At 38.5% G+C, this 17,747-nt stretch overlaps 2 protein-coding genes across 5 annotated transcripts in view; both read left to right on the top strand.

Annotated features, from left to right (window-relative positions):
* Positions 1-6,859, top strand: part of LOC127448806 (splicing factor 3B subunit 2-like) — a 30,530-nt gene extending 23,671 nt beyond the window's left edge. Inside the window, exons 16-22 of the mRNA XM_051711640.1 lie at positions 160-267; positions 1,422-1,529; positions 1,984-2,126; positions 5,511-5,612; positions 5,798-5,897; positions 6,209-6,412; positions 6,611-6,859. Coding sequence (XP_051567600.1) covers positions 160-267; positions 1,422-1,529; positions 1,984-2,126; positions 5,511-5,612; positions 5,798-5,897; positions 6,209-6,412; positions 6,611-6,682 — 837 coding nt within the window. The 3' untranslated portion in view covers positions 6,683-6,859. The remainder of the gene's footprint in view (positions 1-159; positions 268-1,421; positions 1,530-1,983; positions 2,127-5,510; positions 5,613-5,797; positions 5,898-6,208; positions 6,413-6,610) is intronic.
* A 6,468-nt stretch (positions 6,860-13,327) lies between these two features.
* LOC127448761 (phosphofurin acidic cluster sorting protein 1-like) overlaps positions 13,328-17,747 on the top strand; it is a 115,258-nt gene continuing 110,838 nt past the window's right edge. For 2 of the 4 annotated variants that reach the window (XM_051711627.1, XM_051711611.1), the window contains exon 1: positions 13,336-13,757. In XM_051711627.1, the coding sequence (XP_051567587.1) occupies positions 13,609-13,757 (149 nt within the window). In that variant the 5' untranslated portion in view covers positions 13,336-13,608. Of the gene's footprint in view, positions 13,758-17,747 lie in introns of all 4 variants that reach the window. The other 2 variants (XM_051711624.1, XM_051711618.1) reach the window with 2 other exon arrangements.

The following is a 17,747-nucleotide window of genomic DNA, read 5'->3' as shown; positions in this document are numbered from 1 at the left end:
TACACTGCAAATTTGCAAAGTTCTTTGGTTTTTATTTTTGTCGCTACCATGCAAAACTATTCTGCTGTTTTTGTCCCATTAAAATTGCAAGAGAGATTTTGTAATTCTACCTGTTCACCTGTATAAGTTCTATTTATTGGTTTGTCTCTCCTTCGTCAGAACTCTCATAAAGTTCCTCCGCCGTGGCTGATCGCCATGCAGAGATACGGACCCCCACCCTCCTACCCTAACTTGAAGATCCCTGGGCTGAACGCCCCCATCCCAGAGGTCAGATACACACAAACCTTAACCAGTGTTGGGGAATGTTACTTTGAGAAGTAATGCATTACATTATTGCAGAATGATAGTGCTAAGCTTGGCTTGACTATGATCAAGGTGTCTTACATTTTTGAAAGTTTTATATGGATGTTTCTTCAACTTAAGGCACTTTGAAATTCTAGAAAATAAAATCTTTTTAAAACATTTCACACTCCAAATCATTTTAGTTCATTTGTCTACTTACAATGTCCAACAGTGTAAGTACATGCATGACAGGAGATTGATAATTTAATTTTTTCCTGAAAGTCATGAAAATTCCAGTCTCAAATTCTGTATTGTTTAATAGAATTTCGTGATGACATCTTTAATGTTTTTGAATAAAATGGCTATTAAAATGTTTTTAAGGAATAAAGACCCCTTTGTTGTGCTAAGGCTAATTTCATAGTGAACATGTTATGTACCCTGAATACACACAATTAAATAATATTTTCATACTTTGTGAAATTTGGCAAAATTACAGCTTGATTGGAAATAACACAATAAAATATACTCAAATGCCTTATAGAAATTTCTTCAAACATCACATTCATTATATCAAACATCATATTTCATTTCAAGCATGCTCTTTGACATTTTTGTTGACTTGGTAAACAAGCACACCAACTTAAAAAAGAAAAAACTTTAGGGGAATTTTTTATTGTGGTGGTGGAAATTATGTCACAGGTATGGGAAAATTGATAGAAATCTTTTTCACACAATTATTATTAAAATGGTTTGTTTGTTACACTTTTAAATTATCTTTGTTTTAAACAATACTTTGTATTTGTATAATTGATTTTCATATTGAAAATCATGTATTTTGTGTGGAACAAAGCTAAAACAGTAAAAATAAATGAAGCCATGGGAAAAAAGTTTCCAATTCAGTTTTAATGAGACTGTCATATAACAAAAAGTGTTGAAAAAGTTTTTAATAAAGATCAACCCCTGGGACATGAAAGTGCCTGAAATTGAAGGAACATCCTATTTATTTTTTTAGTTGTTGATGTGAAGTGTTCATAGTTTGCTTGCAACAACTGTTCCACTGACCTTTCTTGCATTAAGTTAAAAAGAATGCAAATTTACTCCCCCAGTTATATGTTTGACTGTCTGTTTGTCTCTTTCAGGGCTGTTCATTTGGGTATCATGCAGGCGGCTGGGGTAAACCTCCTGTGGATGAGATGGGAAAACCTCTGTACGGAGATGTGTTTGGAACCAATGCAGTGGACTTCCAGGTCAGAACACATGTGCAACCATGTTAACTCGCACATATTTAAGGAATAAGCAATGAGAGGCTGTGCTATATTGTGAATGTAGTCAGGGCTAGAGGATGCAGTTAGGCACGATGTGCACCAGAATAATGATAATATTGCACAGCCTTGTGTACTTAATTGCTTTTATGTAACATTTACTGGATAATACAAATATTAAGGACACACGTTTCATTAAAACCATATTAAGCAAATTCATGAAGTGGCATCCTTCTGCTAGAAGATCTCTATTGGTCGCTATGAGTGCTGATAAACAGTGTGTAGGTGAACATAGCTGTTGCTGTATTATGTATTTTAGCAAAGCTGGTATGCTGTATTGATCAGCATCAAGGATCAGAACTAAATCCTTGTAGCTTTCACACTACTTGTTCACTCAGTGTTTCCTTTGTGTTGTTTTGTTGGTCTGATCTGTTGACAGGCCAAAGCAGAGGAGGAAGAAGTGGATCGAACCCCTTGGGGTGAGCTGGAGCCATCTGACGAGGAATCATCTGAGGAAGAAGAGGAGGAGGAGAGCGATGAAGAGAAACCAGATGAAACTGGTTTCTTCACACCTGCAGACAGGTACTGATTAATTTCTACTCACAGCCTGTCGTGATACAAATAAACTCTTTATTCTCTTAAACTTGTGGGCAGGGCTAAAAGCATGCGGTAAGTTTACGCTTAAATTGTAAAAGTCCCTGAAGACATACAGTTGAAGTCAGAAGTTTACATACACTGAGGTTGAAGCCATTAAAACTAATTTTTCAACCACTCTACAGATTCAGTATTAGCAAACTATAGTTCTGGCAAGTCGTTTAGGACATCTACTTTGTGCATGACACAAGTAATTTTTCCAACATTTGTTTACAGACATATTGTTTCACTTTTAAATGACTATCACAATTCCAGTGGGTGAGAAGTTTACATACACTAAGTTAACTGTGACTTTAATTAGCTTGGAAATTCCAGAAAATTGTCAAACCTTTAGACAATTAGCCAATTAGCTTCTGATAGGAGGTGTACTGAATTGGAGGTGTACCTGTGGATGTATTTTAAGGCCTACCTTCAAACTCAGTGCCTCTTTGCTTGACATCATGGGAAAATAAAAAGAAATCAGCCAAGACCTCAGAAAAAAAAATTGTGGACCTCCACAAGTATGGTTCATCCTTGGGAGCAATTTCCAAACGCCTGAAGGTACCACGTTCATCTGTACAAACAATAGTACGCAAGTATAAACACCATGGGACCACGCAGCCATCATACCACTCAGGAAGGAGACACATTCTGTCTCCTAGTGATGAACGTAGTTTGGTGCGAAAGTGCAAATCAGTCCCAGAACAACAGCAAGGGACCTTGTGAAGATGCTGGAGAAAACGGGTAGACAAGTATCTATATCCACAGTAAAATGAGTCCTATATCGACATAAGCTGAAAGGCTGCTCAGCAAGGAAGAAGTCACTGCTCAAAAACCAACATTAAAAAGCCAGTTTGCAAGTGCACACGGGGATAAAGATCTTACTTTTTGGAGAAATGTCCTCTGGTCTAATGAAACAAATATTTAACTGTTTAGCCATAATGACCATTGTTATGTTTGGAGGAAAAAGGGTGAGGCTTGCAAGCCAAAGAACACCATACCAACCATGAAGCATGGGGGAGGCAGCATCATGCTGTAGGGGTAATTTGCTACAGGAGGGACTGGTGCACTTCACAAAATAGATGGCATCATGAGGAAGGAAAATTATGTGGATATATTGAAGCAACATCTCAAGACTTCAGCCATGAAGTTAAAGCTCGGTCACAAATGGGTCTTCCAAATGGACAATGACCCCAAGCATACCTCCAGAGTTGTGGCAAAATGGCTTAAGGACAACAAAGTCAAGGTATTGGAATGGCCATCACAAAGCCCTGACCTCAGTCCGATAGAAAATTTGTGGGGAGAACTGAAATAACGGATGTGCGAGCAAGGAGGCCTACAAATGTGACTTACACCAGTTCTGTCTGGAGGAATGGGCCAAAATTCCAGCAACTTATTGTGAGAAGCTTGTGGAAGGCAACCCAAAATGTTTGACCCAAGTTAAACAATATATAGGCAATGCTACCAAATATTAACAAAGTGTATGTAAACATCTGACCCACTCAGAATGTGATGAAAGAAATAAAATCTGAAATAAATAATTCTCTTTACTATTATTCTGACATTTCACATTCTTAAAATAAAGTAGTGATCCTAACTGACCTAAGACAGGGAAAGTTTTCTATGATTAAATGTCAGGAATTGTGAAAAAACTGAGTTTAAATATATTTGGCTGAGGTGTATGTAAACATCTGACTTCAACTGTAAGTCACTCATGGTACCATTTGAAAGCATAGAATGAGTTTTTCATAGAATACCATCAATTTGGCATTCATGTTTGATCAAATATCAAAATAAAGCCTGAAAAACTCGCAAATGTGCACCACCTGAAGGTGAAAGATTTTCACATAGCACTTAAATAGACGGAGAATAGCGTGAAGCCTCCACACGCGCTACGTCTCCGCAGTAACGCGCTCAACAAGCCACGTGATAAGATACGTGGATTGACGGTCTTAGACGTGAAGATAACTGAGATTCGTCCTCTGCCACCCAGATTGAGGCGAGTCACTACGCTACCATGAGGACTTAGAGCACACTGGGAATTGGGCATGCCAAATTGGGGAGAAAAAAAAAAAATATGATCTCTGTAAGAAAGCAAAGTCAAACGTCTCATGTCTGTTCCGATTGCTGCTTCTGTAAACCTCAAGTAGCCACAAACCCTATATCAGTGCTTACTTTAGGCTGTTTTCTTCAAAATTAGCCTTTTTTTACTTATCTGTGAGCTTGTTAGGTTAAAGAATCCAATGTTAGTCTCCGATGTCCAGAACAAAATTTGCAGTCCAGCAGAAAGCAAGACAAATCGTCAAAATATGTTATCAACAATTAATGATAAATTAATTTTATAAATCATCGCAAAGCTGAGGATCTCAGCTTTCTAGTCCATTCAGAGGCCGAGATATTTGATAAAACAGTGGGGAACATGCATGCAATCCAAAATGGACCGAATGTCTATGGTTTTCAAATTTTTTAAATTACGGCTCCCCTTTATAGTTTTTTTTTTTTTTTAACGGCACCCTAACCACTGAAAAATAAACAAATATGCAACTGAAAATACAATATAAATTTTTTTAATATTGATGTAAATATTAAAAAATAAATTAAAACAATGTAGCCTTCAGGTGTTTCTCTAAACATTGCTTTAAGTGTTTAAAGTATTATTATTAAGAGCTAGTAATAAAAAAAAAAGAAATAAAATAGAGAATAGAGGAAACAGTGCTTTAATTTTTAAACAGCAGTTAATCATTAAACAAATTGTGCTATAAAAACATTAAAAAAGTAATCTAACGAAAAAACTAAAATTAAACTGAGCAGAGATTTTGCGAAACCCAATTTGGGAACCACTGCACTGGTCTGTGGTGTGAGTGCTCAGCTGCGTTAGAGCGCTACCTACATTTCAGATCTAAATGATGCATAGAAGGTGATAGAGGAAAAAATTCCTAGTGCTTGCTGCCATCTAGTGGAATGAAAATACTTTTTTTTTTTTTTTTTTTTTGCTGGGAGATTGAGTGGCCAGAACCAGAATTACATGCTTATTACTAAGTAATAATAAAATAAAAAATAGATATTGTATATATGTTCATCATAGTATTGTAAACATACAGTATTATTTATGAAGTATTGGAATCTTTTTTCTTTTTCTTGTATGGATTTTTGGTAAAATTAGACCAATTTTGCAATTAGTCCACTGTATGTGTCTAAGGTGAGCTTTCCAATTCGGGTGTGAAAAATTGCAGGTGGCAGCCAAAAAATGCACCGGAGTTTAAAACCATGTTTTTAATAGTACATTCACAATGTGGAACATTATAGAGGTTGTTATGTCTCTTGTTTTGTCAGTGGGTTGATCACTCCTGGTGGGTTCTCCTCTGTTCCTACTGGCATGGAAACTCCAGAGCTCATTGAGCTCAGGAAGAAGAAGATCGAAGAGGCCATGGACGGGTGAGTGTGTGTGTGTGTGTGTGTGTGTGTGTGTGTGTGTGTGTGTGTGTGTGTGTGTGTGGAGCTTAAGTGGGGTCACTGTTTATGCGATATGTATAACTGTTAAAAACACTACTTTTGTAAACAAAAAACTAATCTGCACCCTGAAAACCCTGTGCTGAATGACTAAATGTGTCTGTTTTCAGAAACGAGACGCCTCAGCTGTTCACAGTGCTGCCGGAGAGGAGAACAGGACCAGTGGGCGCTGCTATGATGGCCTCCACTCACATCTATGACATGTCTGCGGTACGATTGTGTGCGCGCGTGTGTGTGTGCGTGTGTGAGATGGTTAGGTGTTTACGTATCAACATGCAGAGCCAGAGAGCATCTTATTCTGCGCATAGCCCAGACTGTCTGATCTGATTTAAATGTGGTGGGCAGATAACTTTTACACACTTCAGATAACAGAGCGCTGGGTTCACCGCTTCTCCTCCTACAGCTGGCTCTCATCGCTCAAAGCCATCACATGCACATGACTATATTCTCACAATAATTTTAAATGCAAATGAGTGCCATATGGCTAGTTTGATCTCTCGCCTTCTCTTTTCATTGTCCAGGCGGTGGCAGGGCGTAAAGTGGGTGGCGTTTCAGGTCTGGGTGGAGAGACTCAGGGTGTGGAAGTGGCTCTGGCCCCAGAGGAGCTGGAGTTGGACCCCATGGCCATGACGCAAAAGTACGAGGAGCACGTCCGAGAGCAGCAGGCGCAGGTTGAGAAAGAAGATTTCAGCGACATGGTGGCCGAACATGCAGCCAAACAAAAGGTGAGATGAGTTTACTAGTAACTGGAGGATTGTGCATGTGCCTTCTGATGAGCATAATCAGCGATTGGAGAATTTAAAATGCTTCTGATGGTATGAAAAATCATTTAAATCTTTTAATGAAGAGTCTTTGTGCATAAGCTAATGGTTAATGATTTCGGTGCCTAAACTTTTTTTTTCTCTCCTCTGTCATCCTCACAGCAAAAGAAACGAAAGGCGCAGCCACAGGACACACGTGCGGGAGCAAAGAAATACAAAGAATTCAAATTTTAACCGCAGAGAGAGCTATGGAAGACCACCCATATTCATCCTTCATTTTGTTATTCTTTTTAACTGATTTAAGTTCTGTAGAATCACCCTTGTGTTCGTACCTGTATTTTTACAAGAGCAACGTTTTTGCATATATGGTTAATGTTTTTGTAAATAAAATGCCAGTCTGTGACAAACTGATGTTGGTGTTTTTCATGTCTCCATTTAAAGGGATAGTTCATCAAAAATGTAAAATTCTCTCATGATTTACTTGCACTCATGCCATCCCAGATGTGTATGACTTTCTTCTGCTGAACACAAATTAGGATTTTTAGAAAAAGATCTCTGCTCTGTTGGTCCTCACAGTGCAAGTGAATGGTGACCAGAACTTTGAAGGTCCAAAAAGCACATAAATGCAGCGTAAAGGTAATCCATGCGACTCCAGTGGTAGAATCTGTCTCCGGAATTGATGTGGTTGTGTGGGTAAGAAAAAAAGATCAATATTTAAAGGGATAGTTCACCCAAAAATGAAAATTCTCTCATTTACTTGCCCTCATGCCATCCCAGATATGTATAACCTTTCTTCTGCAGAATGAAATGAAGATTTTTAGAAGAATATCTCCACTCTGTTGATCCTCACAATGCAAGTGAATGGTGACCAGAACTCAGAAGGTCCAAAAAGGACATAAAGGAGGCATAAAATTAAGCCATACGACTCCAGTGTTTAAATCCATGTCTTAAGAAGCGATATGATAGGTGTGGGTGAGAAACAGATCAATATTTAAGTCTGTACATCATCATCATCATCATCAGCATCCTTTACGCTTCACTTGTTAAAACATGATGCAATGATAAGTTGTAGATGCAACAAAAGCAACAGGCTCAGGTATGGCGGACCACCCACACACATACACGTTTCACCTTACTCAGACATGGACACACACACCCACTCAGGAGAATCCCAGCTGCGTCATGCATCGGCTGGGTCATGTTCTCTAATCACTCCTACAAATATAGTTGTGCTTTCATCACCGGCATCCTCTAATGGTTTCCTTTCCTATACTGCCTGCTTGCTGTAATACCAAGTAGATTTTTAGAATCTCTGAAGAAAATGTAAATTGTGCTTGCCCATACATAAGCTGTTGTCACAAGGCTAAAGGCTAGGATGGTGGTTGCCAAGGCATTGCTGTTTGGTTGCTAAGGTGTTTTGAACATTTTTGTTTACTTTTTTTTTTATGTGTCGCTATTAGAGATCAACAGATATTGGATTTTGCCTATAGTTTTAAAAATCTAATTATAATCTTTACTTACTAAGATGGGCACAGACATAGATGCTACAAGAGCCCTCAAATCAAAATTATAATCTGGTCGCTTGATATGACTCTGAGTTTAATTTCCTGCCAACCAAAACACAGAAAACGTCAAGATTATATTTTAAATTCAGCAACCAGGGTCCATCAACATCTGAGATCTGAATGGCTATGTTGATATAATGGCTACTAGCGTACTGCACTGTAAAACATATAAAAAAAAATAAAAATGTTCAAATTACTTGCTAATATATAATGGACAAACATTACACTGTCTTTTAATTCAGAATCCTAACTATACAGTGTATTAATAAGTCAAATCAAAACATAAAAAATAAAAAAAATAAAATAATCTGTACTAGAAGTGACAGTGCAACATAGCAGATAAAAAACAATCCTCCTCAAATTGCGAGTAATCTGCTGCATTTACCCTGTTATAACATGTCTGAGGGTCTTTCCCTTAATGTTCTCCTGAAAATTAAATAAAGGATTGATGATGATGATGACTAATATCTTATTTTATATAATACTGCAGTTGATACTTACTAGTGATGGACTCGTCTCTCTGTTGGGTGTCTGTTCTCCCCCGTAAACCTTGTTCCAATGCTTGATCTAAAAACATTTAAGCAAGTTTCTTATCATTAGCAGTTATCAGTGTTGGAAATGGGAATGTAAAAACTGCTCAAAGAAACAGGCAGCTACACATACAGTACATAACAGATTTGGGCCAAATATAACATATCTCCAAGACAAGTACATATTTATGTGTAGTTAAAGGAAACGTTTGTAAAACAAACAGAAAAAAAAAAAATTATAAACTGCTAATTTGCATTGATGGACATGACAATGGCTTGTCCAGATCATAATTTACTCACACGGCTACCTGTCTGATAGTTTTATCATCCATTGGTGCCACGTTATGTCAAGTGTTTTATGAAGTCTATTTTAATTCAGCTATCAAATGTGCATATTTTGAAGTTTAAAAGAGTCCAAGTTAAAGGTTTTTTACCCAGAATGCATATTACAGTGGCCATCAGATTGCAGAGTTACTTCCTGGATAATTTAGTGGGAATGACCAGCCTCCATACCCCATAATGACAAAGCAAAAAACAGATTTGTGATAACTTTGCAAATGTATTAAAAATAAAAAAAAAAGGGGCCTGGGTACCTCAGCGAGTATTGACGCTGACTACCACCCTCTGGAGTCGTGAGTTCGAATCCAGGGTGTGCTGAGTGACTCCAGCCAGGTCTCCTAAGCAACCATATTGGCCCGGTTGCTAGGGAGGGTAGAGTCACATGGTGTAACCTCCTCGTGGTCGCTATAATGTGATTCTCGTTGTCGGCGGGGCGCGTGGTGAGTTGTACGTGGATACCGTGGAGAATAGCGCGAAGCCTCGTTATGTCTCCACATGATTTCTCCACAAGCCACGTGTTAAGATATGTGAATTGATGGTCTCAGATGCGGAGGCAACTGAGATTTGTCCTCCGCCACCCGGATTGAGGCGAGTCACTATGCCACCACAAGGACTTAGAGCGCACTGGGCACTCCAAATTGGGGAGAAAAAGTGGAGAAAATTAAAAATAAAATAAAAAATTATGGAGGCCACTGTGCTCTTGGGAACCTTCAATGCAGCAGAATTTTTTGTAGCCTTCCCCAGATCTGTGCCTTGACATAATCCTGTCTCTGAGCAGTTCCTCTGACCACATGGCTTGGTTTTTGCTCTGATATGCATTTTCAGCTGTAAGACCTTATATAGACAGGTGTGTGCCTTTTCAAATCATGTCCAATTAATTAAATTTGCCACAGGTGGACTCAAATCAAAGTGTAGAAACATCTCAAAGATGATCCAGAGCTAAATTTCAAGTGTTATAGCAAAGGGCCTGAACACTTTAACACACGACATCTTGATGAAGAAGTAAATATACACATACCGAGGTATTTAACTTCTGCAGGTTGCGATATGTCTGTTACCCGTTGGTGAAATTTTTAATGGGCGTAATTACACTCCGGCAGGTTTTACAACTTTCACAGGTCTCGTCTTTTTTCCCTATTTTTAGACTGGGCTACATAAATTAAGGGTGTGAAAACAAAACATAACGTTACGTTAGGTTGTTACAGAAAATAACAGGGAAAATGTTTTCTTACATGATATAGCCATATTTTTGCAAGATACAAGTTCTCTTAACTTACGTGATCAAACAGCTCGTTTTTTTTTCTTTTTTTTTTCTCAGTTGACATTCAACAACTCAAATTCGCTCAAAATAAGAATTTAGCAGGAAGATGTAAAATAATAAATATAAAAATTGAATAATGTATGGTAAAGTTATTAATACATATACGCTTGTTCCACTATAATAGTGAGGACATCTCATAGACTTCCACTGAGTTCATAGAAGGCTAAAGATATTTGATATCCCCTAACCCTCACAGAAATGGGCATCCTAGTAGACTTAAAGCTAAACATGATTTGGCCAATTTATGAGCCATTTTTACTAGTGAGGACCACCTAAAATGTCTCACTAGTTGGTTTTCTACAGGTTTCAGTATATTAGTGAGGACATTTTGAGGACTTTACTCATTTTACTTTTGTCACATTCATTGGCATTTATGTGCTTTTACTCACTGTGACATCACTGATTTGGTGTGGCCAAAGGTGTAATATGACTGAAAGTTTCAGCCTCGAGAGCAGTGCAGCTTTGTACTCTTTCAAAAAGGCAATGGATTGTGTTTGATGTAATGAAAAAAGTTTGCTAAATTTGCATCCAGAATTAAAGCGTTTGAATATAAAAGTACACATAAATATAAAACTAATAAGATTTACCTTAAAATTACAAAGAAAAATGTGGCCTCATTGCATGCATGTTTAATTCATAGAGTGGCATTAAATTATCATCTTGGAAATAAAATACTTATTTTGCATTTTAATTCAAATGGCATTTTTAATAATTTAAGTAAAATTGTCTTTTGACAGTCAAAATCATAAATGAGACAGGAAGATGTTAAAGGGATAGTTCACCCAAAAATAAAAATTCTCTCATCATTTACTCCCCCTCATGCAATCCCAGAAATGTATGACTTTCTGTCTTCAGCAGAACACAAATGAAGATTTTTAGAAGAATATCTCAGCTCTGTATGTCCATACAATGCAAGTGAATGGTGATCAGAACTTTGTAGTTCCAAAAATCACATAAAGGAAACATAAAAGTAATCCATATGACTCCAGTGTTTAAATCCATGTCTTCAGAGAAATACAATAGGTGTGGGTGAGAAACAGAACAAAATTGAAGTCCTTTTTTTCACTCTAAATCTCCACTTTAACAGAATCTTCTTTGGAGATGCCATTTGGTTTGATATTTTGTTATCTGTTGCAACGACATTCATACTGTACATATTTCAGTGTTGCTTAAATGTCCAAATACTTTTGGGTGCCACTGTACCTGATATCCATAAATCCTTGGACATCAACAAACTGTAAAACTTATCAAACGAATACTGGCGGGATTCAACATTACAAAGTGCTGTTTCGGCAGCTTTGAAATCAATAACAAATCTTATAATTTGTGTAATTATGGAAAATGGAATAGGGTTAGATTTTTGTCTTTTTAATGCCATGAGAATATAACACAAGGTAGGACTACTAAAAAAAAGTATAATAATACAAAATGTATTTTAACACATATCATATAAATAAAATAAATATAACGTAAGAACACATTACAAAAATAACTTAAGCTAAAAGGAATAGCTCACCTAAAAATGGAAATTCTCTCATCCTTTACTCACCCTCATGCCATCCCAGAGGTGTATGACTTTCTTTCTTCAGCAGAACACAAATGAAGATTTTTAGAAGTATATCTCAGCTCTGTGGGTCCATACAATGCAAGTCAATGAAACAATGAAAGTTGAAACAATGAAAGTTCAATTCTGGTGACTTTGAAGATAAGCATTTATTTATTTGGTCGAGTATGAGTAGCATTCATGTAACTATTGGCTTAAGCATTTCTCTCAGTAAACCTTCAGACTGATGCGTTTACGCGCTAAAAAAGCTGAAGTTATTTTAACTTGACAGCGTCTAAAAATGCAGCGCTCCTGTGAGAGATACTAAAATCACAGTGAAACGTGACGCAATTGTCAAAAGACATCCATCTAACGAATGTTTACATGGAAAACGATTGAAAAAAGCGCGAGCGGACGCAAAAACACGTACAGTTTGAACAGCCCCTTGTTCACATGACACAGCACTAACTGAAGTTTCTCAGAGATACCTCTCAAAAAGACAGCCTTTTGTTTCAGTTGACTGTAGGTAAATTTACACTGTATCCAGCGCTCTATTCGTAAATATCCCGATTCTGTTTTACTCTGTGAGAAACCGCTCCAAATGATTCAGTGAGAGAGCGCACTGAACGAAATGTACTGAATCACGAATCGATTCAGACCGTTTTCAAGCCCGTTTGGCAAATTCACTGAAAAGAACCGACTCAAAAGAATTATTCATTCACAAATTGGGCATTGCTAGTTCTTTTAAACAGCCAACAGAAATACGGGACACATTTCATGATTGGTGGAATATTCTGAGAGTAAATATTTCTCAGATCAGTGCGACAGTGCAGTCAGTCACTCATGGTACGCACAGTGCGTATGGCTGTACAGCTGCAGGCGCCACTGTTCGTGCATATCGGCACCTACTGGGCACGGAGGATAATTTATAGTAAAAAAAAAAAAGGACTTAAATAATGATCTGTTTCTCACCCACACCTATCATATTGCTTCTGAAGACATGGATTTAACCACTGGAGTCATATGGATTGCTTTTATGCTGCATTTATGTGCTTTTTGGAGCTTAAAAATTCAGGAACTTGTTGACTTGCATTGTATGGACCGACAGAACTGAGATATTCTTCTAAAAATCTTCATTTCTGTTTTGCAGAAGAAAGAAAGTCATACATATCTGGGATGTCATGAGGGTGAGTAAATGATGAGAGAATTTTCATTTTTGGGTGAACTATCCCTTTAAGCTCACAGTTTTTAATTTCAATATTTAGCTCACCGCTATAATTGCGATACTCTTTTGTGTTCTCAAAAACCATAAATATAAGCTTTTTGTTAAATTATGATGGAATAACACGTTTTCCCCTAAGGTCGTATGACGTCATAAAGGTGAAAGAATGCACGAAATTCGGGCGCGTAAATTTATAATTCATCCACTGTCTGTGATTCTAAGAACAATCTTGGAAATTCTGTACTTTCATATCAAAACGAACAAAAAGCAACCCCCTCGTCTCTCTCTCTCTCTCTCTCTCTCTCTCTCTCTCTCTCTCTTTAAGGGTTGGGTTAGTGTACGTCTTTCACAAGAGGCGTAGCTCTTCGGCAGTGGGGCTAGTCTGGAAGGCAAAAAATAAATTTCCGCTTCCTGCACTGATAAACAACTAACGCAACTTAAGAAAACATTCGCGGTGAGTTTACTGCAACGAACGGATACAACTGCAGCGCACCGCGGGCGAAAGGATCGTTACAAGCGGACAGGTGCCACCTCGATCCTCGCGGACGGATGATTGTTGTGCAGTAGGATTCGCGCTTCCAAAGCTCGCCGTTTTATTTGTGTTTTCTTTTGTTTTTGATAAACATAAGGTACCTCCAGTATGTCGGAGCGGGGAGGGCTCCCAAGGACTGGAAATGTACCGTCTCCGCAGCCCTCCAAACCGGCGGCGATCACTTCCAATCGCCCGGTGCACATGAACTTGTACGCCACCTGGGAAGTGGACCGATCATCTCCGAGCTGCGTACCGAGGTAAGGCGCCTGTACGCCGGGGAGGGAAGCGGCAGTGTACCGCTGGATAACGCGGGTGCGTTCGAGTTTTTTTTAGAGCATTTACTTTGGGCAACGCAGTGAGTATAACCAGAGGAACCGTGACAGTGGATAAAATGAGCCACAATGAAATGCATAAAATTAGCGCGTATACATTTCACCACGATCCTTCGCGGTTTGCAGCGAAAGCGATACGAAGAATGCGGTGTGGTTTTAATCTTGTACACAGCATTGCGCCAGGCAGCCAGTTTTTGAAGTGCAACTTCTGCTTAACAAAGAGCTGGTGGGGGTGACCTCTTCATACATGTTAAGATCCATGCATTGTATTCAGTGATCTGGAATATTGGTTTGGTGGCAACTGTATAGTTCATTCCTATATTCCAATCTTGTGGTCCAGAATATATTTGAGCAATTGACTGATCTTAGAGATGCTGGTTTAGTATGTGTTGAGATTCCAACCTGGCTATGGTCTGAAATATTGGTTTGAGAGATTCTGGAATGGTAACAGTAGGGCCCATGAAAGGCATGGTTAACATATGTGTCAATGTTCAAATGTTCTTCTCCTTCGAGATCATTATTCCCCATAGTATGATGTTTTCTCCTGTAGTTAACAGGAAACAGAGGCATGTGTCCATTGAAGCCAGTTGGTTTAATTTTATTGTGTATTGATAGAGTAATTGGGATAGATCAGTGTTGCACTGTTTGTGCTTGTGTTCTATATGACATCCCGCTGCCAAGATTGATCAAATACTCTAAAAATATAGAAAAATATTGATCGTCTTGATGTTTTTTGTTTGTCTGGAACCGGTGGCTGTATTCAAAATGTAATGCATAAGGAAAAAAAGCATATCTCTTCTATTTCCACCACTATCACCTTGCTTGGGACTGTTATTAAAAATTAACGTGAGCTTGTTTTATGCCTAATTCAGGGGGACAATAGCCCTGTAACTCACCCCAGGTACAATGAGTGGCGTAGGGCACCTGTGCACCCATGTGGTGCGTGTCTGATTTCTCCCTGTGTTGTGGGTTTGTGTACGTGTTTGGCAGAGCGTCTAAATGCGTGCATCAGTTTTCTGGTCAACTGTGTGTGAGTGTGTGAAAAGAGGATAACAGGTACCTCGATTGGTGCTTGCCTGCGCACAGCTCACTGCCATGGATGTTGAGGGTGATTGTCAGGACGTTGCAGTGCAGTTGCTAGTGGGTGGATGTCAAAAGGGCCCAGCACAAAATTTCTAAGTAATTCTGATCCTTAGATATGGTTTGGATTCAAGGTAAGTCCAAGGCATTACTTAGGCTGTTTTATTGTCTTCCAGAAAATCATTAGTCCGATCACTAGGGGGAGCGGTATGTCAGCCTATTGACGATTTTCGATATACACTGGCAGCCAAAAGTTTGGAATAATGTACAGATTTTGCTCTTATGGAAAGAAATTGGTACTTTTATTCCCCAAAGTGGCATTGAACTAGGGTTGCAAAATTCCAGGAATTTTCAAAGTTGGAAACTTTCCATGGGAATTAACGGGAATATATGGGAATTAATGAGAATAAACTGGAAATTTGCGAAATTGCAAGTTAGCCTATAATAGGGAACTTAAATGTAGTTGGAAAAAAAAAACATCTTGCAGCATAATCTTGGTTAAAACAACCAGATTTAATGCAGTTTTAGTTGAATTTCTACCCTGCGCATTCCTCAATCACATGCACACAGCACACTACTTACTGTAGGCTACTTACTACAGCAGGACTATTGAAGCCACACTACTGCATTTGAGCCCAAGGACTACATCCAGTCAAGTAAGTTTTGATGATATTACTAGGGTAAATATATTTGATCTATGGTATCAAAGTTTAACTTGCAAATACTAAATCAAAATGTGATGCTGCTGTGATGCTGTTTCTTCTGCCTTCTGCTAGCCAGTTTTCTGTTATCATACAAGAACGTAGGTTATAGTTTGGTTTAGTATGCTGACTGAGGAGTGTTCATCTATTCATCTAGCCTATTTCTATTAATTTGTCCAGCATCAATTGTAAAATATTTTTACCATTCCAGAATATTCCAATTGTTTAGCTAACTATTTATATAATCTGTGCATGGCATAGCATTAGTGTTTTTTTACAACTTTTTTTTCTAATCTTATTCTACAGAACAATGCCATGTGCGCCATCTGATGTGTGGATACATTTCACCTCAGCCAATGTAGAAGGAAAGGCTGTGTACATTTGCAAATACTGTGCAAAGACCTATGTTAAGAATGCCACAAAGATGCAGCAGCATATAGCCAAGTGCCCAAAGTTTTTTCCAGTATTTCCAAAATTCCCCAGCTTAACTTCCCATGAAAAGTTTCCGGAAATTTACCTGAAATTTTCCGCCCATTTGCAACCCGACATTCAGCTGATCACAATGTACAGTCAGGACATTAATAACGTGAAAAATTACTATTACAATTTGAAAAACATTTTCAGAACTTCTTAAACTACTTCAAAGTGTTCTCATCAAAAAAATCCTCAACGTGCAGCAATGGTAGCTTTGCAGATCCTTGGCATTCTAGCTGTCAGTTTGTCCAGATACTCCGGTGACATTTCACCCCACGCTTCCTGTAGCACTTGCCATAGATGTGGCTGTCTTGTCGGGGACTTCTCATGCACCATACAGTCTAGCTGATCCCACAAATGCTCAATGGGGTTAAAATCCATAACACTCTTTTCCAATTATCTGTTGTCCAATGTCTGTGTTTCTTTGCCCACTCTAACCTTTTTTTTTTTTGTTTTTCTGTTTCAAAAGTGGCTTTTTCTTTGCAATTGTTCTCAAAGGCCTGCACACCTGAGTCTTCTCTTTACTGTTGTACATGAAACTGGTGTTGAGCGGGTAGAACCTAATGAAGCTGTCAGCTGAGGACATGTGAAGCGTCTATTTCTCAAACTAGAGTCTCTGATGTACTTATCCTCTTGTTTAGTTGTACATCTGGCCTTCCACATCTATTTCTGTCCTTGTTAGAGCCAGTTGTCCTTTGTCTTTGAAGACTGTAGTCAGAATCAGCTTTATTGCCAAGTATGCTTACACATACAAGGAATTTGTCTTGGTGACAGGAGCTTCCTGTTCACAACAATACAAAACAGCAACAAGACAGATAATAATAAAAAAAATAATAATAATAAATAAATAAAAATTGGATAGAAAATAATGTATATATAATACACAATAAGACACATATATATATAATACACATATACATATATGCATACATATATATACACACACACATGGGAATGTAATGGCAGAAGAGGTTGGATGTGTTGGATAAATATAAAAAGACTAAACTGTGTATTGCACATAATTATTGCTCAATGGGGCAATTTTAACTGTTCATGAGATGGATATCCTGAGGGGAAAAAAACTGTGTCTGTGCCTGACGGTTCTGGTGCTCAGAGCTCTGAAGCGCCGGCCAGAAGACAACAGTATAAAAAGGTAGTGGGCAGGGTGAGTGGGGTCCAGAGTGATTTTTCCTGCCTTTTTCCTCACTCTGGAAGTGTATAGTTCTTGAAGGGAGGGCAGGGGGCAACCAATAATCCTCTCAGCAGTCTTTTGTAGTCTTCTGATATCTGATTTCATAGCTGAACCAAACCAGACAGTTGTTGAAGTGCAGAGGACAGACTCAATGACTGCTGAGTAGAACTGTATCATCAGCAGCAACTGTGGCAGGTTGAACTTCCTCAACTGATGGAGGAAGTACAACCTCTGCTGGGCCTTTTTCACAGTGGAGTCAATATGGGTCTTCCACTTTAGGTCCTGTGAGATGGTAGTGCCCAGGAACCTGAATGACTCCACTGCTGCCACTGTGCTGTTTAGAATGGTGAGGGGGGTCAGTGTTGGAGTGTTCCTTCTAAAGTCACTATCATCTCCACTGTTTTGAGCATGTTCAGCTCAAGGTTGTTTTGACTGCACCAGACAGCCAGCTGTTTAACCTCCCTTCTG

This window comes from Myxocyprinus asiaticus, chromosome 1 (genome assembly GCF_019703515.2).
Source record: "Myxocyprinus asiaticus isolate MX2 ecotype Aquarium Trade chromosome 1, UBuf_Myxa_2, whole genome shotgun sequence".
NCBI lineage: Eukaryota > Metazoa > Chordata > Actinopteri > Cypriniformes > Catostomidae > Myxocyprinus > Myxocyprinus asiaticus.
This window is presented reverse-complemented; position numbering and strand designations above follow the sequence as displayed.